At 41.7% G+C, this 25,419-nt stretch overlaps 1 protein-coding gene across 8 annotated transcripts in view; it reads right to left on the bottom strand.

Moving 5' to 3' along the window:
* The window catches only part of SLC20A2 (solute carrier family 20 member 2), a 106,636-nt gene that overhangs the window by 9,910 nt on the left and 71,307 nt on the right, over positions 1-25,419 (bottom strand). For all 8 annotated transcript variants that reach the window (XM_046648481.1, XM_046648482.1, XM_046648478.1 and 5 more), the window contains 3 exons: positions 20,529-20,732; positions 18,928-19,519; positions 840-1,025 (listed from right to left, as the gene is read on the bottom strand). In XM_046648481.1, coding sequence (XP_046504437.1) covers positions 840-1,025; positions 18,928-19,519; positions 20,529-20,732 — 982 coding nt within the window. The remainder of the gene's footprint in view (positions 1-839; positions 1,026-18,927; positions 19,520-20,528; positions 20,733-25,419) is intronic.

The raw sequence follows: 25,419 nt of genomic DNA, 5'->3' as shown, positions 1-25,419 counted from the left end.
AACTGGGTCAGCAATGCTTGCGGTGTGAAAATGGTCAGTCATTTCTCAAGTGGCATAGGAAAAATGATGCTCTTATTTTTAGAATGTGTACTTATTATAAAAAGTGAATTTTTTCTCAGATTACTAACTTCTCTTCAAATCAATCTTATAAAAGAAACGTGCACTAAAATGAATTTCAGGGGGAAACTTTCGAGGAGGAAGATTTCTTGCACTAGGTAGTTCTCAGTTTTAGGTGTATCCTGAAAGTTCTAAGTTCATTTAACCCCTAACACATCTGACGCCTACACAACAGAAGGACCACAGAGAAACCCTGCGGGAGAAGCCCCCAGACGCCCCCAGGCCGCCGTGGCGCCCCCCTGGCAGAGCTGGGGAGGGTCCCCAGGGGCCCTCAGGAGGGTGGCGGGGGAGAAGGGTGGCTGGTGTGCCCGAGGATGTTGGGGCGGCCGGCCCTGCGCCGCGGGGCGGTTTGCGTGGGCTCCCTCCCACTCGCTCCTGGACGTCACGCGGGAAAGACCGCCAGTGGGAGCGCACGGGGGCTGCAGAGTGCCTGCTGCTGTTCCTCCTTCCTCCTGCTCTGCTTCAGCTTCTCCTCCCTTCCACTCTCCCACCGCTCTCGTCTTCCCTCCCTCATCTTAGTGCCACTGTGCGTGGGGGCCAAGGAGTGCAGGAGGGCGGGCGGTGACGGGGGGGAGGGGTGCAGCAAAGGTCGGGGGCATGCTCCCCTCGGCCCCTCTCCTCCCTGTGGCTGCGGAGCGGCCGTGCCGGGGGTCGGGGCAGAAGAGCAGCGAGGGCTTTGCAGCCGCGGGACGAGCCCGCGGCCGGCCCGCACCCTGGCTTACCTGGAAGGGGTGATGGGAGTGAGGTCTCTCCCCATGGTCTGGATAACTCTTCGCCCCCAGATCCAGAGACCCGTACAAATGCCAACGCCTCCATAGAACAGCAGCCAGACGGGAGTAGCGGCCTCCTGCAGGACTGCGCCGTGCTCGTAAATCAGCCACAGGGCCACCAGGGGGCCAATGGCATTACTGGGAGGAGGAGAGGTTAGTTACGCAGACGTCCTGTGCGCACACAAACGGCCCTGTGCACAGCGTGCAGTACTTCTCAGGCCTGAGGACAGCCCGTTTTACCGTGGCTTGCCTACAGAATCTAGTGGTGATAAAAATGATCTAATATTTTTTGAGGTAAAAACAGGTAATAGAAAACTTACCACCTTAATGAGTTTTAAGTGTACAGTTCAGCATGTTAAATATCTGCACACTGCTGTGAAACAGATCTCCAGCACGTTTCATCTTGCACATCTGAAACTCTATACCTAAGCAACAGTAATCCCCTTTGCCCCCTGCCCCCAGTAACTGCCATCTTACTTCCTGTTTCTATGAATGTGACTCCTCTAGGGACCTCATCTAAGTGGAATCATACAGTGTTTGTCTTTGTGACTGGCTGATTTCACTTAGCATAATACCCTCAAGATTCATGCATGTTGTAGCATAAATCAGAATTTCCTTTCTTTTTAAGGCTGAATGTTCCATTGTATATTTATATATAGCACACTTTCTTTATCTACTCATCAGATGATGGACATTTGGGTTGCTCCCACCTCCTGGCTATAGTGAATAATGCTGCAAGGGCCCCGGGCGGACAAATGTCTTGAGACCCTGCTTTCAATTTTTTTGGGTAAATACGTGGAAGGGGCATCACTGGGTCACACGGCAGTTCTATTTTGAATCTTCTGAGGACCCTCCAGACTGTTTCCCATAGCAGCTGCACTATTTCACATTCTCATCAACAGTGCACAAGGATTCTAATTTCTTCATATCCTTGCCAACACTTGTTATTTTCTGGGGTTTTTTTGAAATAGTAGCCATCTTAATGGGCTTGTGATTTACCAATTATCTTCGAAGTACTGAAAAATCACAAGAAGTGGACACAAAAAACAAGTTCTTTTTTCTCTTCCATTTTTTCTCTATTTCGTTCTATTTTCACCACCAGCACTGCTACTAATATTAGCTACCAATTTTGGGCCGCCGCGTCAGGCTCCACACTATGGGATCACAAACATTATTACTAATCATTAGTTCTCACACCCATCCTGCAAACTAGGTGTTGCACCTCTCATTTTACTGATGAGGAAACTCATGCTAAAGTCAGGTCCCCAGCAGCAGGCAGGACTGGGATGGGAGCTCAAGACTCACTCAGGCGCTCATGCCCTTTCCCCTAGACCTGCCACTCAGGTTCTTAGTAGACACACACTGACTTTTGTTTTTAATGCTACAGCTTTCAAAAACAATTTTTAGGGCCTGGCCCCATGGCCGAGTGGTTAAGCTTCCATGTGCTCTGCTTCGGTGGCCAGGGTTCACAGGTTTGGATCCTGGGCGCAGACCTACTCCACTCACCAGCCACGCTGTGGAGGTGTCCCACATACAAAAAAATGGAGGAAGATTGGCATAGATATTAGCTCAGGGCTAATCTTCCTCAAGCAAAAAAAGGAGGAGGATTGGCAGTGGATGTTAGCTCAAGGCAAATCTTCCTCAGCAAAAAAAATTAAGACCATTTCTTTAGAGCAGTTTAAGGTTCACAGTGAAACTAAGGAGAAGGTACAGAGATTTTCCATATACCCTCTGCCCCACACATGCATAACCTCCCCACCATCAACATCCCCCACCAGGGAAGAACATCTGTTAGAACTGATGAACCTACATTGACACAAGAGAACCATCCAAAGTCCACAGTTTGCATTAGGGTTCACTCTTGGTGTTGTCCAGTCTCTGGGTTTAGACAAATGTACAATGACACGTAGCCATCATTATAGTATCATATATAATAGTTTCATTGCCCTAAAAAGCCCTCTGTGCTCCACCTGTTCATCCATCCCCCCATCTAACCCCCTGACGTTTTTCCTGTCTCCGTTGTTTTGCCTTTTCCAGAACGTCATATAGTTGGAATCATACAGTATTCTCAGATTGGCTGCTTTCACATAGCAATATGCATTTAAGTTTCCTGCATGTCTTTTCATGGCTTAACAGCTCATTTCTTTTCAGCACTGAATAATATTCCATTGTCTGGATGGACCAGTTTATCCATTCACCTACTGAAAGACATCCTGGTTGCTTCCAGCTTTTGGCAATTATAAATAAAGCTGCTATATACATCCATGTGCAGGTTTTTGTGTGGACATAAGTTTTTAACTCCTTTGGGTAAATACCAAGGAGTGCGACTGCTGGATCATATGGTAAGACTATGTTTAGTTTTTTTTTAACTTGTTATTGAGATTATGATAGTTTACAACCTTGTGAAGTTTCAGTTGTACATTATTGTCAGCCGTGTTGTAGGTGCACCCCTTCCCCCTCCGCGCCCTCCCCCACCCCCTTTCCCCTGGTAGCCACTAATCTGTTCTCTGTCTACATGTTCAGCTGCCACATATGAGTGGAGTCATACAGAAATTGTCTTTCTCTATCTGGCTTATTTCACTTAACAGAATACCCTCCAGGTCCATCCATGTTGTTGTGAATAGGATGATTTTATCCTTTTGTATAGCTGAGAAGACTAGGTTTAGTTTTTAATCAACTGCCAAACTGTCTTCCGAGGTTGCTGTCCCCTTTTGCGTCCCCACCGGCCGTGAGCGGGAGTTGTTGCTGCACGTCCTCGTCCGCATTTGGCGTTGCTAGTGTCCCGGATTTTGGCCATTCCAACAGTTGTGTAATAGGATCTCACTGCTGTTTTAATTTGCATTTCCCTGATGACATATGACGTAGAGCATCTTTGCATGTGCTTCTTTGCCATCTGTATATTTTGTTTGGTGAGGTGTCTGGTAAGATCTTTGGCCCATTTTTTAATTGGGTTGTTTGTTTTCTTATTGTTGAGTTTTAAGAGTTCTTTGTATAATAATTTTTTATCAGATGTGTCTTCTGCAAATATTTTTCTCTAAGTTTGTGGCTTATATTCTCATTCTCTTGACATTGTCTTTTGCCTTGCAGAAGTTTTCAATTTTAATGAAGTCTTTCATGGATTGTGCCTCTGGTGTTGTATCTAAAAAGTCATCACCATACTCAGGTCATCTAGGTTTCCTCTTGTGTTATCTGCAGTTTTATAGTTTTGCACTTTACATTTATGTTTGTGATCCATTTTGCGCTGATGTTTGTGAAAAGTGTAAGGTCTGTGTTCTGATCCATTTTTTCGCATGTGGATGTCCAGTTGTTCCAGCACCACTGAAAAGACCCTTTGCTCCTTTGTGTTATCTTTGCTCCTGTGTCAAAGATCAGTTGACTACATCTACATGAGTCTACTTCTGGGCTCCCTATTCCGTTTCATTGATTTGTCTGTTCTTTCACCAATACCACACTGTCTTGATTACAGTGGCTTTATAGTTAGTCTTGCAGTTGGGTAGTGTCAGTGCTCCAATTTCCTCCTTCAGTACTGTGTTGGCTATTCTGGGTCTTTTGCCTCTGCATATAAACTTTAGAATCAGTTTGTCGATATCCACAAAATAACTTGCTGGGATTTTGATTGGGATTGCATTGAATTTATAGATAAAGATGGGAAGAACTGACATCTTGATAACATTGAGTCTTCCTATCCTTGAACATGGAAAATCTCTCCGTTTATTTAGTTGTTCTTTGATTTCATTCATCAGTTTTGTATTTTTCTGCATACAGATCTTGTATATATTTTATTAGATTTCTACCCAAGTATTTCATTTTCGGGGGTGCTAATGTGAATGGTGTTGTGTTTTTAATTTCAAATTCCATCTGTTCTTTGCTGGTATGTATGGAAAACAATTGGCTTTTGCCCATAAACCTTGTATCCTGCAACTTTGCTATAATTGCTTATTAGTTCCAGGAGGTGTTTTTTAATTGATTCTTTCAGATTTTCTACATAGACGATCACATCATCTGTGAACAAAGACAGTTTTATGTCCTCCTTCCCAATACACATACCTTTAACTTCCAGGGCGGTGTTGAAAAGGAATGGTGAAAGGAGACATCCTTGCCTTGCTCCTAATCTCAGTGGGAAAGCTTTGAGTTTCCCACCATTAAGTCTGATGTTAGCTATAGGTTTTTTGTAGGTTTCTTTATCAAGTTGAGGAAGTTCTCTATTCCTAGTTTACTGAGAGTTTTTTTTTTTTTAAAGATTTTATTTTTTCCTTTTTCTCCCCAAACCCCCCCCCGGTACATAGTTGTATATTCTTTGTTGTGGGTCCTTCTAGTTGTGGCATGTGGGACGCTGCCTCAGCGTGGTTTGATGAGCAGTGCCATGTCCGTGCCCAGGATTCAAACCAACGAAACACTGGGCCACCTGCAGCGGAGCGCATGAACTTAACCACTCGGCCACGGGGCCAGCCCCTACTGAGAGTTTTTTATCATAATAGGTGGTAGATTTTAAATGCTTTTTCTGCATCTATTGACATGATCATGTGATTTTTATTTTTTAGCCTGTTGACGTGATGGATTACATTAATTGATTTTTGAACATTAAATCAGCCTTGCATACCTGTGATAAGCCTCACTTGGTCATGGTGTATAGTTCTTTTTATACATTGTCGGATTCAATTTGCTAATATTTTGTTGAGGATTTTTGCATCTATGTTCATGAGAGATATTGGTCTGCAGTTTTCTTTTCTTGTATTGTCTTTCCCTGGTTTTGGTAAAAGGATAATTCTGGCCTCATAGAATGAGTTAGGAAGTATTCCCTCTACTTCTATCCTCTGAAAGAGACTATAGAGTATTGGTATAATTTCTTCCTTAAATGTTTGGTAGAATTCACCAGTGAACCCATCTGGGCCCAATGCTTCTGTTTTGGAAGGTTATTAATTATTGATTCAATTTCTTTAATAGATGTAGGCCTATCAGATAGTCTGTTTCTTCTTGTGTAAGTTTTGGCATATTGTGTCTTTCAAGGAATTGGTCCATTTCATCCAGGTTATCAAACTTGTGGGCATAGAGTTGTTCACAGTATTGCTTTATTATCTTGTTAATGTCCATGGGGTCTATAGTGATGTCTCCTCTTTCATTTCTGATACTAGTACTTTGTGTCCTCTCTTTTTTTCTTAGTTAGTCTGGCTAGAAGTTATTAACTTTATTGATGTTTTCAAAAACCCACTTTTAGTTTCAATGATTTTCTCTATTGACTTTAATTTCATTGATGTCTACTCTAATTCTTATTATTTCTTCTGCTTACTTTGCATTTAATTTGCTCTTGTTTTTTGAGCTTTCTAGGGTGGAAAACTTAGATTATTGATTTTATATCTTTCTTCTTTCCTAATATATGCATTCAATGCTATACATTTCCATCTCAGCACTGTTTCCACTGATTCTCATAAATTTTGATGTGTTTTCATTTTCATTTAGTTCAAAATATTCTAAAATTTCTCTTGATAGTTCTTCTTTGATCCATGTGTTATTTCAAAGTATGTTGTTTAATCTCCAAGTATTTTGGGATTTTCCAGTTATGTTTCTGTTATTGACTTCCAGCTCAATTTCATTGTGGTCTGAGAGCAGACATTTTATTAGTTCTTTTTATTTCTTCAGAGCATCATGTCAGAGGGTACGTAATGTTGATATGTCTTATTACTAATGATGTTAACCTTGATCACTTGGTTAAGATAGTGTCTGCTAGGTTTCCTCACTATAAAGTTATTATTTTTCCCTTTATAATTAATATATATCTTGGGAGAGATCCTTTAAGACTATGCAAATATCCTATTTCTCCTTAAACTTTTGCCCACTAATTTTAGCATCTATTGGTTGATCTTACCCACAACAATTATTACCTGTAGTGTTTACCAAATGGTATCTCAGTGTTATTTATTTATTTAGGCTACATGGAAATAAGCCAATATCATGGCTAGTGTAGGAGTAGGTCTTCTGCACCAAGGCCTTTTCTTGAGAGCCTTTTACACTGGCTTAAAAGGAACAGAGACAAATGTGGCTCAGACAAATATGGCTGGAAAAAAAATCACACCAATCCCAAAAGAATTAGAAATGGCAGTGGTGACCAAAATCAGATTTTTAAGCTGGAAAACTTGGAAAAGTTTGGGTATTTGTTTGTTTCTTCTTGAAAAGCTGTAACAATTTATTAAAAAGCCCAACCAGCCTTATCACAGACGCAGGGGAGAAAGTCAGAGCAGTCACATCAGCTATCCCATGATTCTCTACTCTTGTTTTTTCTTTTACAACTATTTGTTGGCTGTTTTTTTTTCTTCCCCCTTTCTTTACTCTTTTTGTTTGTTTTATTTTTACAGGTGCACTTCCATCCCTAATTTTCTAAGTTATTTTTTATAAAGTGGATGTTGAAGGTATTAAAGACATTTAAGACTCATGATGCATTTACTCACGTGATCATATAATTTTTTCTTTTAACTTATTAACATGCTACCTTGCATTAATATATTTTCTAATGGGAAACCAAATTTTATTTCACTATTAGAACTTTATTGGCCAATTCTGCATGGGGTGTCTGTATGTGAACTGAAAATTGATTAAATGAATTCGCTAATATTTATAGGATTTTAATTTTACCTTCATTGAAATTGTTCGATAACTTTTTTACACCTCTTTCACCCATTTCTTCCCCCCTACCCTGCCCCCTACCTTGGTTCTATTCTTTTAGATGTGTTAGGGTCTGTTTTATTACCCAGAATGTGGCCTGTCTTGCTGACTGTCCCATGTGAGCTTGAGAAGAATGTAAATCCTGCTGTTGGATGGAGTGGTCTATTGATGTAAATTATCCCCAGGTGATTGATGGTGGTGTTGAGTCCAACTATGTCCTTACTGATTTTCTGGCTACTGGATCTGTCCATGTCTGCTCTGTCTGAAATCAACATAGCTACTCCTGCTCTCTTTTGACCAGTGTTAGCATGGTGTATTTTCCTCCTTCCATTTACTTTTAATCCATCTGTGTCTTTATAGTTAAAGTGGGTTTCATGTAGACGACATACAGTTGGGTCTTGTTTTTTGATACAATCTCTGTCCTTTAATTGGTGCATTTAGACCACTGACAGTCAAAGTGATTATTGCTACAGTTGGATTAATACCTACCATATTTGTTACTGTTTTCTATTTGCTGCCCTTGTTCTTTGTTCTTGTTTTTCTCTTCTAATTTTTTTTACCTTTGGTGTTTTAATTGAACATTTTATATGATTCTATTTTCTCCCCTTTCTTAGCATATCAGTTATGCTTTTTCAAAAAAACTTTTAGCAGTTGCCCTAGAGATTGCAATATATACCTACAGCTAATTCCAGTCCACTTTCAAGTACCACTATACCACTTCACAGGTAGTGTAGGTCCTTGAAATAAAAAAATAATCCTAATTCCTCCCTCCTATTCCTTGTATCATTGCTTTCATTCATTTCACTCAATATACGCATACATAAGCATATATATGTGTGCGTGTATATATATATATATATATATAAAAACTACATATATACATATATCTAGTTTAATTCAATTGTGGTCTAAGAGCAGACATTGTATTATTTCTATTCTTTCAAATTTGTTCAGATGTGTTTATATAGTAAACTATAGATATATGTACATATATGTAATTATACACATGTACATATAATAATACATAAGCATATATAATTATTTTGAATCAACTGTTATGTTAGATTAAGAATAAAAAACATAAAAATTTCTTTACCTTCACCGATTCCTTCTTTGATGCTCTCTTACTTTCTGCAGAGCTGAGTTTCTGACCTATATTATTTTCCTTCTCTCTATAGAATTTCTTTTAGCATTTCTTATAAGGCAGGTCTACTGGCAACAAATTCCCTCCATTTTTGTTTGTTTATGAAACTGTTTCTCTTTCACTTTTGAAGGACAATTTCACAGGGTACACAATTCTAGGTTGGTGTCTTTTTTCTCTCAACACTTGAAATATTTCACTCTACTCTCTTCTGCTTGTGTGGTTTCTGAGAGGAGTGGGATGTAACTCTTATCTTTGTTCCTCTATAGGTAAGGTGTTTTTTCCCTCTGGTTTCTTTCAGGACTTTTTATCTTTGATTTCCTGTAGTTCAAAAATGTTATGCCTAGGTTTAGGGATTTTTTCTGCATTTATCCTGCTTGGCATTCTCTGAGCTTCCTGGATCTGTGGTTTGGTGTCTGGCATTAATTTAGGGAAATTCTCAGTCATTATTGTTTCAAATGTTTCATCTGTCCATTTCTCTCTTTCTTCTCCTTCTGGTATTCCCATTATATGTATGTCACACCTTTCATAATGGTCACATAGTCCTTGGATATTCTGTCTGTATTTTTTTAACCTTTGTTCTCTTTGCTTTTTGGTTTTTGAGGATTCTATTGATATATCCTCTGGCTCAGAGATTCTTTCTTCAGCCATGTCCAGTCTACTAACAAGCCCATCAAAGGCATTCTTTGTTTTTATTACAGTGTTTTTTAATCTCTAGTATTTCTTTTGGTTCTTTCTTAGGATTTTCTTCTTTCTGCTTACATTGCCCATCTCTTCTTACATGCTGTTTCCTTTGTCCATTAAGCATACTAATCATAGTTGTTTCAACCTCAGTCTGATAATTCCAACATCCCTGCCGTGTCTGGTTCTAATGTTTGCTCCGTCTCTTCAAATTGTGCTTTTTGCCTTTCAGTCTGCTTTGTAATTTTTACTTGATAGCCAGATATGATGTACTGGGTAAGAGGAAGCACTGTACACAGGCCTTAGTGGCGTGGGGGGAAGGAGTGTGGAAGGGGAAGTTTCTGGAGTCCTAGGACCAGGTCTCAGTCTTTCAGTGAGCCTGTGCCTCTGGACTGTGAGCCTGACAGGTGCTTCTCAGTCTTTTTTCTCCTTCTTATGTAGGACAGGATGGCTCGGGTGGGCTGGAGTTGGGTATTTCCCCTTCCTTGGTGAATTAGGCTCTGATAATACCCTCACAAGTTAGGCTCTGGTTAACTAGTTTCCCCTGAGGGCGGGCCTTGTTAAAACACAGTGCTCTGGGTATGTCAAAGTGGTTACTTCCCCTGCCCCTGACAGAAGCAGGAGGCAGTTTTTCCTCAGATGTTTACTGTGAGAACCTGGTAGAGTTTCTAAAGGTAAAACTCACCACGTCATGGGGTCCCCCTATCACTGGGTGCCCTTGGAGTCTTTAGTTCTCAGACGTGTCTCCATAGGAGACAAGGAGCCTCCAGGACTCATCACTCCAGTTCAGGTTTTCCTACCCGGCCCTGGTTTCCATGGCAGTTTCCATTCGTGAGTCTCTCCTCCATGACTCCCTGTCTGTCTGTCTCTCTTATCTTGGGGGCGGTGGTCTGCCCTGTGTCCTGTCTCTTATGGATCCAAAGAAAGGTTGTTGATTTTTCAGTCTGTTCAGTATTTTACTCATTGTCAGGATAGAGTGACAACTTCCACGCTCCTTCCATGCAGAGCCACACACAGGCTGAGAACAGCTTCTGGAGCTCTAGTCTCCTCCTTCCAGCCCACTCTACACTCCGTGTAGACAGAGTGTGGGCTAAGAGTCATGAAGAACTGGCTCTGAAGTCTGCTTCTCTCTAGCTGTGTGATTGTGGGCATGAACCATCACATTTCTGAGCTTCAGGTTCCCAATCTTTGAAGGACACTACTTACGACCTCAGAGGGCTGTTCTGAGGAGGAAGAGAGTAAGTGATAAATGATTCAGCACTGAGGGCTGGTAAAAACTTAAAGCCTTTATGGAGTGGACAGGAGCCCCCTCTTCACTGTCATTATTATTTCAGACCCTTGCTTTTATCAGGCCATATCCCTGCTCCAAAGCCTCAAAACCAGCCCCCAAACCTCAAGCAATTGCTCTCAACTCGTCACCTGTAGCCGTGACTGCCTAAACTCTTCCTTAGGCCTTGAAATACTGTTTTTGGGTGGTTTGTTACTTTTCCACGTACATGTTTTTCTTATCTCCCTAACTGGAGTTTAAACTCCTAAAGGACAGGGACCCAATTCCTAACACATTGCCAGTAACAGGCCTTCAATAAAGAATTCTTGAGATCTCATCAAGATGGCGGTGTAAGCAGACCCTGAATTCATCTCCTCCCACGAACACAACCAGGTTACAACTATTTTTGGAAAAATTACCCTGGATAGAAAACAGAAAACTGGATAAAAAGAACCCCCACAACAAGGGACAGTCCTGACTTAGGCAGAAGAGGCAGAAATTCCTGCTGGAGAGAAATAAAGCCAGCTTTGGGAGCAGCAGAGTTTCTCAGCCAGCCAGGTGGGAGCCACCCTAAGGTAAGCAGCCCTCCCTGGAGGAGTGAGGTCCAGAGTGGGGCCGATACTGCTATAAGCATCCTTCAGACTCAGCGCAACTGAGATGAGGGTCTTACTGTCTGGCTTTGCTGGCTATTAACTACAGCAAGGATACCCCCAGAAAAACTATTGGATGAAAGCTGAAAGATCTGGGTCTTAAAGGGCCCACACACAAACTCACCTGTCTCTGCAACCTAAAATCACCAGAGAGAAGGCTGACAGTCCTTTGGTGAAATGAGATTCACCTGGTGGGCTCTGAGTGCATCTCAGTGAGAGGAGGGACCTCTCCAGAGACTGAGACTTTGGTGGGGGCCACTGTTCTGACCTGGTCCAGGCATGCTGACACAGACCCCGCAGATGCGATTGAGGTTTATCCCTTGGCCGGTTAGCCCAGGGGTCTGTCACACCTGCTAGAGCCCAGATTTAATCCAGTTCAGCCAGGGAAGGCAGCACACCCTAGGGACCAGCCCTGTGCAACAGCAAGCCCTCAGGCTACTTTTCAGCCTGCAATGACTGGGTGCCTTGATCCTCCACAGGCAGGGGAGTGTCTCCCTCTGTGGGGCAGGGCCTGTGTGAGGACCAGGTGAACGGTGGGGGGCCTTGGTGGAGAGGTGGGGGCCTCTGTAGTGGGGCCTTGGGGTATGCTCCAGGGTGGTTGGGAAGTGTGCATGGACCAGGACTGTGTTGATGGTGTGTGTGGTCCTGTGGGGGGGTGAGGCTTATCAGTGGCAGAAGACCTGTGCTTCACACATAGCCATAAAAAGGATCAGCCCCACCTTCCAAAACCTGAAACAATTGAGTGCTCCCATGCCAAGGGCCAGCCCCACTCAGCTGCACTCCTAAGAGAATTGACAACAGCCTTGTAGGCCTGAGGCCTATAGCAACTGTAAGCCCCTGAGCCTAGCAACCAGCTACACTGGGTACCTGCCCAATTAACAGGAAAACTGCAACAGGAGTGTGCTGTTAGACCTTGTAGCCAACAGTGCTGAGGCTCCCCAAACTGGATATACAAACAGCTGGCCAGGGAAGGAAAGACTAGACTCCCAGGGTACCTGCATTAAGAGCAACCCTACCATAGCAAAAAGACACAAGTAGCCCACAAAGGGGTCACTCCTGGATGTTTTGGACAGGTGATGAGAGGGAAGCACACTGCTGGACCTCAAAAAGCATCTCTTACATAAGGCCACATCTCCAAGATCAGGAGACATAGCTGACTCACCTAATACATAGGTGTAAGCACAGAAAAAGAGGCATAATGAGGAGACAAAGGAATACATTCCAAGCAAGGGAACAGGACAAAGCCCCAGAAAAAAGACTAAATGAGACAGAAATAAGTGACCTACCCGACAAAGAGTTCAAACAAAAACTCATAAGGATGCTCACAGATATTGGGAGAAGACTGGATGAACACAGTGAGCTCATCAACAAAGAACTGGAAAATATAAAAAAGAACCAATCAGAAATGAGGAATGCAATACTGGAAATGAAAAGTTCACTAAAGGGACTCAATAGCAGAGTAGAGGATACACAAGAACGGATCAGTGAGCTGGATGAAAGACTAGAGGAAATCACCCAAGCTGAACAGATAAAAGAAAAAAGAACTAGACAGAATGACAACAGTCTAAAGGAAATCTGGGACGATATCAAGTGCACTAACATTCGTATTATTGGTGTCCCAGAAGGAGAAGAGAGAGACAAAGGGGCAGAAAATTTATTTGAAAAAATAATAGATGAACATTTTCCTAACCTAAGGAAAGAAACAGACATTCAAATACAGGAAGCACAGAGAGCTCCAAACAAGATAAGCCCAAAGAGGCCCACACCAAGACACATTGTAATTAAAATGTCCAAAATTAAAGATAAAGAGAGAATCCTAAAAGCAGCAAGAGAAGGCAACAAGTGACATACAAAGGAAACCCCATAAGGCTATCAGTGGACTTCTCAGCCAAAACCCTACAGGCAAGAAGAGAATGGCATGACATATTTAAAGTGCTAAAAGGAAAAAACCTACAGCCAAAAATACTCTATCCATCAAGGCTGTCATTCAGAATGGAAGAAGAGATAAAGAGCTTCCCTGACAAGCAAAAATTAAAGGAGTTTATCGCCAAGAAACCAGTTCTACAAGAAATGATGAAGGGACTTATTTAAGTGGGAAAGCAATGACCAGAAATAGGGATAAAAAAATGATCAACCCCCCCTCCCAAAAAAGCCAGGAAATAAAATCACTGGTAAAGGTAAAAATATAGTAAAGGTAGCAGATCAACCATCTGTGAAGATAATATGAAGGTTAAAAGACAAAAGTACTAAAATTACCTATTCAATGATAAGAGGGTAATGGATAGACACACACAAAACAAGAGGCTAGATATGATTTCAAAAACGTAAAATGTGGGAGGAGGGGAGTGAAAAAGTAGAGCTTTTAGAAAGAGTTAAAGCTAAAGAATCTATCAATTCAATACAGGCTGTTATATACATAGAATATTATATAGGATCCTCATGCTAATCACAAACCAGAAACCTATAATAACTAAGCAAATAAGTAAGACAGAAGAAATCAAACATATTACTAAAGATGGCCATCAAACCACAAGGGAAGAGAGCAAGAGAAAAGGAAAGGAACAGAGAACTACTAAAACACCCAGAAAAAAAAGTAACAAAAAGGCAATAAATACATATTTATCAATAGCTACTTTAAATGTCAATGGACTAAATGCTCCAATCAAAACGCATAGGGTGGCCAATTGGATAAAAAAACAAGACCCATATATATGCTGCATACAAGAGACACACTTCAGACCTACAGACACTCACAAACTGAAAGTGAAAGGATGGAAAAAGATATTCCATGCAAATGGCAAAGAAAAGAAAGCTGGGGTAGCAATACTTATATCAGACAAAATAGACTTTAAAACAAAAACTGTAACAAGAGACAAAGAAGGGCACTACATAATGATAAAGGGAACAGTCCAACAAGAAGATATAACACTTGTAAATATGTATGCACCCAACATAGGAGCACCTAAATATATAACGCAGTTATTAACAGACATAAAAGGAGAAATAGACAGTAACACAATAATAGTAGGGGACTTTAAGACTTCACTTACACCAATGGATAGATCATCCAAACAGAAGATCAATAAGGAAACACTGGCCTTAAATGACACATTTGACCAGATGGACTTAGTGGATATATGGAGAACATTCCATCCAAAAACCACAGAATACACATTCTTTTCAAATGCACATGGAACATTCTCCAGGACTGATCAGATATTAGGCCACAAAACAAGTCTCAATAAATTTAAGAAGATCAAAATAATACCATGCATCTTTTCTGACCACAGAGGTATGAAACTAGAAATCAACTACAGGAGGAAAACCGGAAAAGCCACAAAAATGTGGAGATTAAACACAATGCTACTGAACAATGATTGGGTCAATGAAGAAATCAAAGGAGAAATAAAAAAATTCCTGGAGACAAATGAAAATGAAAATACGACATGCCAAAATCTATGGGATACAGCAAAAGCGCTTCTAAGAGGGAAGTTTATAGCAATTCAGGCCTACCTCAACAAAGAAGAAAAATCCCAAATAGACAATCTAAAAGTGCATCTAAAGATACTGGAAAAAGAAGAAAAAGACCAAAATCAGCAGAAGGAAGGAAATAATAAAAATCAGAGCAGAAATAAATGAAATAGAGACTAAAAAAGCAATAGAAAACATTAATGAAACCAAGACCTGGTTCTTTGAAAAGATAAACCAAATTGACAAACCCTTAGCTAGACTCACCAAAAAAAGACACAGAAGGCTCAAATAAATAAAATCAGCAATGAAAGAGGAGAAATTACAACAGACACCTCAGAAATACAAAAGATATTAAGAGAATACTATGAAAAGCTATACGCCAACAAATTGGATAATCTAAAAGTAATGGATAGATTCTGAGAAACCTACAACCTTCCAAAACTGGACCAAGAAGAGGTAGAGAATTTGAATAGACCAATCACCAGTAAAGAGATTGAAACAGCAATCAAAAACGTCCCAAAAAGTAAAAGTCCAGGACCAGATGGCTTCCCTGGTGAATTCTACCAAACATTCAAACAAGACTTAATATCTATCCTTCTCAAACTCCTCCAAAAGATTCAAGAGGAGAGGAGGCTTCCTAACTCATTCTGTGAAGCCACCATTATCCTGATAGCAAAACCAGACAAGAACAACACAAAAAAAATTACAGGCCAGTATCACTGATGAACATCAATGCAAAATTCTCAACAAAATACCAGCAAATCGAATACAACAATACATTAAAAAGATCATACATCATGATCAAGTGGGTTTTATTCCAGGGATGCAGGGATGGTTCAACATCCACAAATCTATCAACGTGATACACCACATTAACAAAATGAAGAATAAAAATCACATGATCATCTCAATAGATGCAGAGAAAGCATCTGACATGATACAGCAACCATTTATGATAAAAACTCTAAATAAAATGGGTATAGAAGGAAAATATCTCAACATAATAAAGACCATATATGACAAACCCACAGCAAATATCATTCTCAACTGAGAAAAACTGAAAGCTATCCCTTTAAGAACAGGAACCAGAAAAGAATGCCCACTGTCACCACTCTTATTTTTAACATAGTATTGGAAGACCTCGCCAGAACAATCAGGCAAGAAGAAGAAATAAAAGGGATCCACATTGGAAGAGAAGAAGTGAAACTGTCACTCTTCGCAGATGACATGATTTTATATATAGAAAACCCTAAAGAATCCACTAAAAAACTTTTAGAAATAATAAATGAATACACTCAAGTCGCAGGATACAAAATCAACATACAAAAATGAGCAAAGTAGCAGAAAGAGAAATTAAGAATACAATCCCATTTACAATTGCAACAAAAAGAATAAAATACCTAGGAATAAACTTAACCAAACAGGTGAAAGATCTGTACACTGAAAACTATAAAACATTGTTGAAAGAAATCGAAGAAGACACAAAGGAATGGAAAGCTATTCCGTGCTCTTGGATTGGAAGACTCAACACATTAAAATGTCCATACTTCCTAAAGCAATCTACAGATTCAATGCAATCCCTATCAAAGTTCCAACAACATTTTTCACAGAAATAGAACAAAGAATCCTAAAATTTATATGGAACAACAAAAGACCTCAAATAGCCAAAGGATTCCTGATAAAAAAAGAACAAAGCTGGATGTATCACACTCCCTGATTTCAAAATATACTACAAAGCCACAGTAACCAAAACAGCATGGTAGTGGCACAAAAACAGGCACACAGATGAATGGAACAGAATCGAGAGCCCAGAAATAAACCCACACATTTATGGACAGCTAATATTCAGCAAGGGAGCCAAGAGTATATGATGGAGAAAGGAGAGTCTCTTCAGTAAACGGTGTTGGGAAAACTGCAGCCACATATAAAAGAATGAAAGTAGACCATTATCGTACACCATGCACAAAAATCAACTCAAAATGGATTAAAGACTTGAATGTAAGACCCGAAACCATGAAACTTCTAGAAGAAAACATAGGCAATATGCTCTTTGACATTGGTCTTAGCAGAATATTTTCAAGTCCCATGTCTGACTGGGAGAGGGAAACAAAAGAAAAAACGAACAAATGGGACTACATCAAACTAAAAAGCTTCTGCACAGCAAAGGAAACCATCAACAAAACGAAAAGACAACCTAACAACTGGGAGAAGATATTTGCAAAAAATATATCAGATAAGGGGTTAATATCCAAAATATACAAAGAACTTATACATCTCAACAACAAAAAAACCAACAACTCAATTAAAAAATGGGCAAAAGATCTGAATAGAGATTTCTCCAAAGAAAATATACGGATGGCCAACAGGCATATGAAAAGATGCTCAACATCATTAGCTATCAGGGAAATGCAAATCAAAACTACAATGAGGTATCACCTCACTCCGGTCAGAATGGCTATAATTAACAAAACAGGAAACAACAAACGTTGGAGAGAATGTGGAAAGAAGGGAATGCTTGTTCATTGCTGGTGGGCCTGCAAACTGGTGCAGCCACTATGGAAAACAGTATGAAGTATCCTCAGAAAATTAAGAATAGATCTACCATATGATCCAGCTATCCCACTGCTGGGTATTTATCCGAAGAACTTGAAAACACAAATGCATAAATATACATGCACTGCTATGTTCACTGCAGCATAATACACAATAGCCAAGACTTGGAAGCAACCTAGGTGCCCATCAAGGGACGAATGGATAAAGAAGATGTGGTATTTATACACGATGGACTACTACTCAGCCATAAGAAATGATGAAATCCTGCCATTTGTGACAACATGGATGGACCTTGAGGGTATTATGCCGAGTGAAATAAGTCAGAGGGAGAAAGTTAAATACTATATGATCTCACTCATAAGTAGAAGATAAAAACAATGACAAACACACACATAGCAACGGAGATTGGATTGGTGGTTACCAGAGGGGAAGGGGGGAGGGGAGAGGGCAAAAGAGGCGATTAGGCAAATGTGCGGGGATGGACTATAATTAGTTTTTTGGTGGTGAACATGATGTAATCTACACAGAATTCGAAATATATTACAATGTACATCTGAAAGCTATATAATGTTATTAATCCAATGTTACTGCAATAAAAAAAATTTTTAATTTTTTAAGAAAAGAATTCTTGATAAGGAGGAGGAGGTTGGGTAGTGCCAGGAGCGAGAGAGTCAAAAATTAAGAACATAGGGTGGAACGTGGTGCCTCAAATAAAACCACATGCGACACCTATGTAACCCTGAGCAGAACACAAGACATCCAGGTCTCTTGTCTGCGGGAAGACTTCTTTGAAAAAGAACAGAAATGCAGTTGCATGTGGGTAGACAGTATATGGAAACCCACAGCTGGTAACTGGGCAATAAAAAATGCAACAATAGCACACTGTCCTGGTCTGGACGGAAACATTTGCCCTGCACGAAAATCATCCTGAGAGTAACAGTGAAAATGTATAGATACGGATTAAGGAGCCCTGTCCTAAGCATGTTAAATAAAGCAGCTCACTTAATCCTCATGGAAACTCCATGAGCTTGCTACTAGTTTTACCCCCATTTTACAGATTGAGACACTGAGGCTTTGGGAAGTCAAGTGACTTGTCTAGGGCTACCCAGCTAGTAAGAAGAGAGCGGAGACTCTCCCCATACTCCTGCGTATTCCCTACACATTCCAGGCCTCCATCACCTGCTGACCTTGCAGTCTATACTCTCTCCCTCCGTAGCCTCCTTGCTCTTCCTGGAACACACGAGGCACACTCCTGCCTCAGGCCTTTGCACCTGCTGTTCCCTCTTCTGGGACGCTCTCCGTTGGGTGCTCACATGCCTGGCTCCCTCACCCGCTTCAGATCTCACTCTGTGAGCCCTTACCTGAGCAGGCTCTCCAACATCGCAATCCCCCAGAGGCGCCCCTCCCCCGTTCTAGTTTATTTTTCCCGTTAACACTGATCACTGTCTAGCATCTTACACGAGCTACTTATTTATTTGTTTACTGTCTGTGCCCCATCCCTCATCCTTCCTGGCCAGGATTTTGTCCATGTTGCTTGCTGCTGTATCCTGGCACCCAGAACAATGCCTGGCACATGGTAGACCCTGGAGATGTACTTGTTGAATGAATGAATGTACTCACCTCACATCATTGCCACCATGAGCAAAAGATCCAAAGCAAGCAGTAAGGACTTGCAGGAAATGGAACAGGAGGTGGACCTCGGGTGTGTCTTTCTCCTCCTTTTCCTCTTCTGCAGGGTCCTCTGGAGCCTGGTCAGGATCCGTCAGCTCGGAGGCCAGCTTCATTTCCACCCCTCCCTCTTCTGCCTCTATCTCAGCTTCTGCTACTGCATTGCAGTAGCTTGAGTAGCTGTCATAGCGAAGTCTCTTTTTAGAGTAGGACACAGTGTCACCCACCAGCTTTTCGCTGTCCTCTGGCGCGGATGACGAGTCAGCAGCTTTGAACGTCGAGTGCACCGGCATCCCACAGATGGCTGCTGTGTAGCAAGTATAGCTGTTGTTCCGGCGGAGCAACCGGTAGTTGTTTTCCTGTGCGGGCTTCTCCTCAGGGCCCCTGTCTGTGTGGATTTTGTGCAGCAAGTCTTTGTAGAGCCCCGAGTCTTTGTGCACAGTGTGATACACGTGACCGTCACTCCTCGTGTGGCCGTCAAAGCCAAACGTGCCATTGGAGACGGGCGATTTCCCAGAGCCCTGAGTCATGGAAAGTGCCCTTCCTGAAACGGGTGAAAAGAAAAGGTCTTATTTTCCAGTCTTTTGAATATAAATCGTGTCAGGGAGGAGATACTCCCCGCTCTTTATGTGGTGGTCATCTCTGGAAGGCTGGATTATGGGTGATTTTAATTTTTTTGCACGTTTTCCTTCCTAAATTGACCAGAAAGGACATGTAACATGCTTTAAATAAAAAGGCAATGTGGGCATATCCAACAAAATGGTAAAACTAATAACATGGTATTTAACAAACGTTATTTATGCTCTCCTAAAAAGTGTCTCCAGAAATTACTGTGGCACTCTTCCTGTTTCTAGTAACCAATAAAGGGAGAATCTGTACATAGAACTTATTTTAGAAAAACTTGACACATGAAGGACCAAACCCAGTGCCCTGTGAGGCAGCGACTCTAGATGCTCCCTGGAAGGCCAATCCCGACTGTCACAGGCAGCATCTGGCAGATCAGTGGGGCAAAACTACTTTGCTTTCTTTGGGCCAAGTCTGAGTGGCACCTATGGAAAGTGGGTGCCAGGGCCCCACGTGGCAGGGAGGCGGGAAGCTGCCCGGACAGGCTTGGCAGAGGCTGGTGCTAAGCCCCTCATTGTCCACAAATGTTCTGAGACAAAAGGACCCCCCCAGGGCAGTCTGGACGCTTCGGAGGTTTCTTTGATTCCATAGTAGGACGCCCTCCTTGGTTCGTTGGAGCCTTCCCGCGGCGTCCTCCCCGCGGCAGGCGTCCTTCCCCGCAGCGGAGGTAACTCGCACACGGAGGCGGCGCGGGCGCCGGGCCAGCCTGGAAGCAGCTCTCGGGAGAAAACCCCAGAACAGAGTGAGTCTGCTCTACTGACTGAATGGTTTCCCGAGGCCTCTTTAGCCCCTGGGTTTTCTCAAAACATAAAATTGGGGGGCACTTTTGTGCATTAAACCCTAATTGCTCACACGTGGGCCCCGCCGGCACCCCCAGGCCCCGCTCGCTCTCTGCCCCGCGCACACCTCCCCCGCCACGTGGGTCTTACCGTAGGTGGCCCGGGGGTGGTGTCCCACGGAGCTGCCCTCCAAGGCGCCAACCGTTTCCCCGGCTGACCCCGTGAGAGGGACGGTGCTGTCGTCATTCGTCTTGGCACCTGGTAGCTCTTTAAAGACTGGGGACTCCACTTCCTGAATTTTATTGAGACTTTCATCAGAGACTCGCGATAAAGCACCTTCTTTTTGTAACTTGCCTAAAAAACAATAGTAGTCGTAACTAACATTTTGAAAGAGCAATCTTGTTATTGAAAAATGAATATAAAAAGTGAATATTTATCTTCATACTTGGTACGTACTTTGGAAATGAGAAAAAAGGTGAGAGCCACACAGAGAAAATAGTTCAATTATCTGGGAAACTCAAGACAGAAAACTCAGCTACTGAGGAGAAGATAGGGGCTGAGACTGAGTGAGCACATCCAGAACCAACAAAAAACAGAGGCCTCGCCTCGACCCTGGCCCTTCCAGCCTCGACCCTGGCCCTTCCAGCGCTAACCTTCCACGACTACTGAGCCCGGGCTTGCACTTTCCTAAATGAACCGCAGAATCACTGAATGTTTATCCATTTTGTCCTCAGAGATATTGTTATGGTCTGTTTGGTTTTCTTCTGTTCAATAAATCATTGGTCTCAGATTTCTTTTGGTCACCAAATCTTAGGAAATAAGTAAATCATCTTCCAAAAAGGAACCGAGAGATCCCACCTACTCTGAAAAATCCTTTACTTTCAAAAGAGACAAAGGATTTCAAAAAAGCGCTTTTAAAGCCCGACAGCATTCTTTTTAACCAAACCTGTTATGTGGTGCTCCTGATTTACTCATCTTGCTGCTTGCATATTTTTCTGAGCACATTTCTAAGCTCTCACCTCCAGAACTGAAATGGAAATACTCTTCTCGGTCCCTCTGCTGGAGGCGCTCGGCCGCCATCCCTCTCTCTGATTATCATCTGTCTACCACGAGTCAGACCTACAGGCAGGCTCTTTAAAACAAAGTTTCTGCTACGAACTACAGGGAACAAAAAAATGTACATACAGATCTTTGACCCCAAGTTGCTTATAATCTACCTGAGAGAAGATAATATTTGTAAAGATTATAATAATAAACCAAAAATTGCTAACATTTACACAAGACAGGTATTATTTTCTGTACTTTATTAAAGAGCAAACTGAGGCACAGAGAGATTAAGTGATTTGTCCAGGGTCACACAGGTAGTAAAGGGCAGGCAGTTTGGCTCTACGGTCCGTGCCCTTAATCACTAGTCTGTATTTAAAATAACAGAGCAAGAAATACATATTGAAATATCAAAATATACAGCAGTGACGAAAAAGTCTCCGGCAAAGCCAGAATGGGGAGCAATGTCAGTTTCCCTCTATGACATTATAGCCTAAAGTTGGAAAGCAAAGATTTTATGCTCCATTTGACATGAAGGTTCAGCTATTGGGAAAAGCCTTTAAAAATCAAAGCATCTAAGTATAGTTTATCATCCCCCAGGGTCAAAGCAGCTGAGCAGTGGGTGAGGGGCTCCTCTTAGGCTAGTGCTCTGCATGCTGGAGGAGGTGAGGTCTACTCTCGACAGAAGGCAGGGAGCGCCCACACGGGAGAGGAAGCAGCAGCTGGGTGTCAATCCATTGTCTATGTGGCTTTACTACTGAGTTTGAAGTTGTATGTATTAATGTGGAAATTTTTAAAATTCACATGCAGTAAACTGCCTCTGCGTGAGTGTGTGTGTGTGTATGCTGATTCTAACACGTCCAGATCTGTGTAACTGCTACCACAGTCAGGATACAGAAAGGTTCCATCATCCCCTAAAGCTGCCCTTGTAGTCAGACCCTCGGCCCAGCCCTAACCCTTGACAACCGCGGATCTGCTCTCTGTCCCTACAGTTTGTCTTTTTCAGAATGCCATATAAATGAAACCATAGATATGTAATTTTTTGAGACTGCCTTCTTTCACTCAGCATGATGCCTTAGAGATTCACCCAAGTTGTTACATGTATCAATAGTTCATTCTTTTTCATTGCTAAGAAGTCTTCCAATATATGGGTGTACCATAGCCTGTTTATTCATTCTGTGGATAATCTGGGTTGTTCTAGTTTTTCGTGATCACAAATAAAGCTGCTATAAACATTCATGTACAGATTTTTGGGTGAATTTAAATTTTCATTTCTCTTGGGTAAAACCTAGGAGTGGGCTAGTGTATATTTAACCTTATAAGAAACTGCCAAGCTGTTTCCTCGGGCGGCTGCACCGTTTTGCACTCCCATCAGCAGCATCTGAGAGTTCCAGCTGCTCCTCATCCTCATCAGCACTGAGCATCGTCTGCTTTTTTTAAAGCTGTTCCAATAGGTATACAGTGATATCTCATTGTGATTATCATCCGCATTTCCCTGATGGCTAGTGATGCTGAGCACCTTTTCATGGATGTATTTGCCATCCACATATCTTTATTGATAAAGTGTCTGTTCAAATTTTTTGCTCATTTTTCATCTATGTTGTTTTCTGAGATTTCTTTATATATTCTGAAAACAAGTCCTTTGTCAGATAGGGGACTTGAAACTTTCTCCCAGTCTGTAGCTTGTCTTTTCATTCTCTTAATAATGTTTCTCACAGAGCAATAGTTTTTAATTTTGATGAAGTGCAATTTATCAACTTTTTTTAATGAATTGTTTTTGGTGTCATATAAAAAATACTCTTTGTTTAACCCAAGGTCACAAAAATTTTCCCTTATTTTTTTTTCCCTAAAAGTATTTCCTATTTTACATTTAGATCTATGATGCATTTTGAGTTAATTTTGTTTTTCAAGGTATAACGCTTAGGTCAAGGTTCTTTTCTTTTAGCTTACAGATGTCTAATTACTCTGATACTATTTGTCAGACAGACTATGCTCTCTCCACTGAACTGCCTTTGTACTTTGTTGAAAATCAATTTGCCATATTTGCCTGGGTCTATATCGGACTCTATCTGTTCTGTTGATCCAGGCGTCTATTTCTTCACTAATACCCCACTCTCTTGTAGCTTTACAGGGGGTCAAAGTTGAGAAGTATGAATCCTCCAACTTTGTTCTTTTTCAAATTATTTTGGCTATTCTAGTTCTGTTGCCTTTCCAGATAAGTTTTTTTTTAAAGATTTTATTTTTCCTTTTTCTTCCAAAGCCCCCAGTACATAGTTGTATATTTTTAGTTGTGGGTCCTTCTAGTTGTGGCCTGTGGGATGCTGCCTCAGCATGGCTTGAGGAGTGGTGCCATGTCCGTGCCCAGGATCCAAACCAGAGAAACCCTGGGCCGCCAAAGCAGAGTGCGCGAACTTAACCACTCGGCCACAGGGCCGGCCCCCCAGATAAATTTTAAAAGCAGCTTGTCTAAATCTACAAAATCTCCTGCTAGGATTTTTATTTAAATTGTGTTAAATCTATGGATCATTTGAGAAGAACTGACATCCTTACTAGATTGAGTCTTCCAATTCATGAGCATGGTATGTTCCTCATTTGTTCTGATCTTCTCTGAAATATGAGTTTTCAAATTCAGGTATGTCCACACTAAAACATAATTGTGAGGCACACTCTGAGGACAAAAGGAAACACTTCTTTTGAGAGCTCTGTAAAAGCATGTGGCCTCAAGGCTTGGAATTCAATTATGTTGTTAGTGACAGGAAAATAGTTCCAGCAGCTTTCTAAGCCATATTCTTGTTCTTTCAAAAGTTGTTTTTCTTGAGGCATAAATTACATACAATAAAATTAACACATTTTATTTATTTATTTATTTATTTTAAAGATTGGCACCTGAGCTAACATCTGTTGCCAATCTTGTTTTTCCTCCTTCTCTCCAAAGCCCCCCCGTACATAGTTGTATATCCTAGTTGTAAGTGCCTCTGGCTGTGCCATGTGGGACGCTGCCTCAATGTGGTCTGATGAGCGGCGCCATGTCCGCGCCCAGGATCCGAACCAGCGAAACCCTGGGCCGCCGAAGCAGAGTGCACAGACTTAACCACTCGGCCATGGGCCAGCCCCAAATTTGTGCATTTCAAATGTGCAGGTGGATGACCTGTGACAAACGAGTACACCCCATAACCACTCCCCCAATTAAGGCAGAGCACACTTCCATGCCCCCGAGAAGTTCCCTCCTGACCCTTTGCAGCCAGTCTCCTGAACCCGCTGCAGGCCCCCGCAACCAGTGACTTCTATGCTAGAGATTAACTTTCCCTCGAATCATACCGTATGTACTCTTTGTATCTGCCTTCTTTTGCTTGACATAACGTCTGTGAAAATGATTATGTTGTTGCGTTTACAGGTAGTTCATTCTCCTTATTGCTAAGAAGTCTTCTGTTGCATGAATATACCACAATTTGTTTATCCATTCACCTGTTAATGAACATTTGGGTTGTTTCCAGTTTTTGGCTATTGTGACTAAATGATTTGTGTACAAGTCTTTTTATGAACATGTATTTTCATTTCTCTTGGATAAATGCCTAGGAGTGGAATTACTGGGTCATGGTGACTGTATAGGAAGCTGCTACATTAATTTCCACAGTGGGTGTGCCATTTTACATTTCACCATAAAGGTCTGAGAGCCCCAGTTATTCCACTTCTTTATCAACACTTGGAATCGCTGCTCTTCTGGCTTTTCGCCATTCTTGCGAGCGTGAAGTGATATCTTATTATGGTGTTAATTTGCATTTCCCTAAGGACGCATGTTTTCATCAGGCTGGTAGAACTTGACTGCACAGTCAACTTCCGGTTTCCATGCAACTGGGACTGAACTGCTGCTCACTTGGGTCACAAGTTATCAAGGAAAAGTTTTAGAAAGAAAGCAGTCAGGAGCCAAGAGACAAGGACTGGGCATGTTTCTTGGTGTATGTTGCAGGGTTATCCACACTTCCATTTCCCTCTGACG

The sequence above is a fragment of the Equus quagga genome, chromosome 22 (assembly GCF_021613505.1).
Source record: "Equus quagga isolate Etosha38 chromosome 22, UCLA_HA_Equagga_1.0, whole genome shotgun sequence".
NCBI classification, from domain to species: Eukaryota; Metazoa; Chordata; class Mammalia; order Perissodactyla; family Equidae; genus Equus; species Equus quagga.
This window is presented reverse-complemented; position numbering and strand designations above follow the sequence as displayed.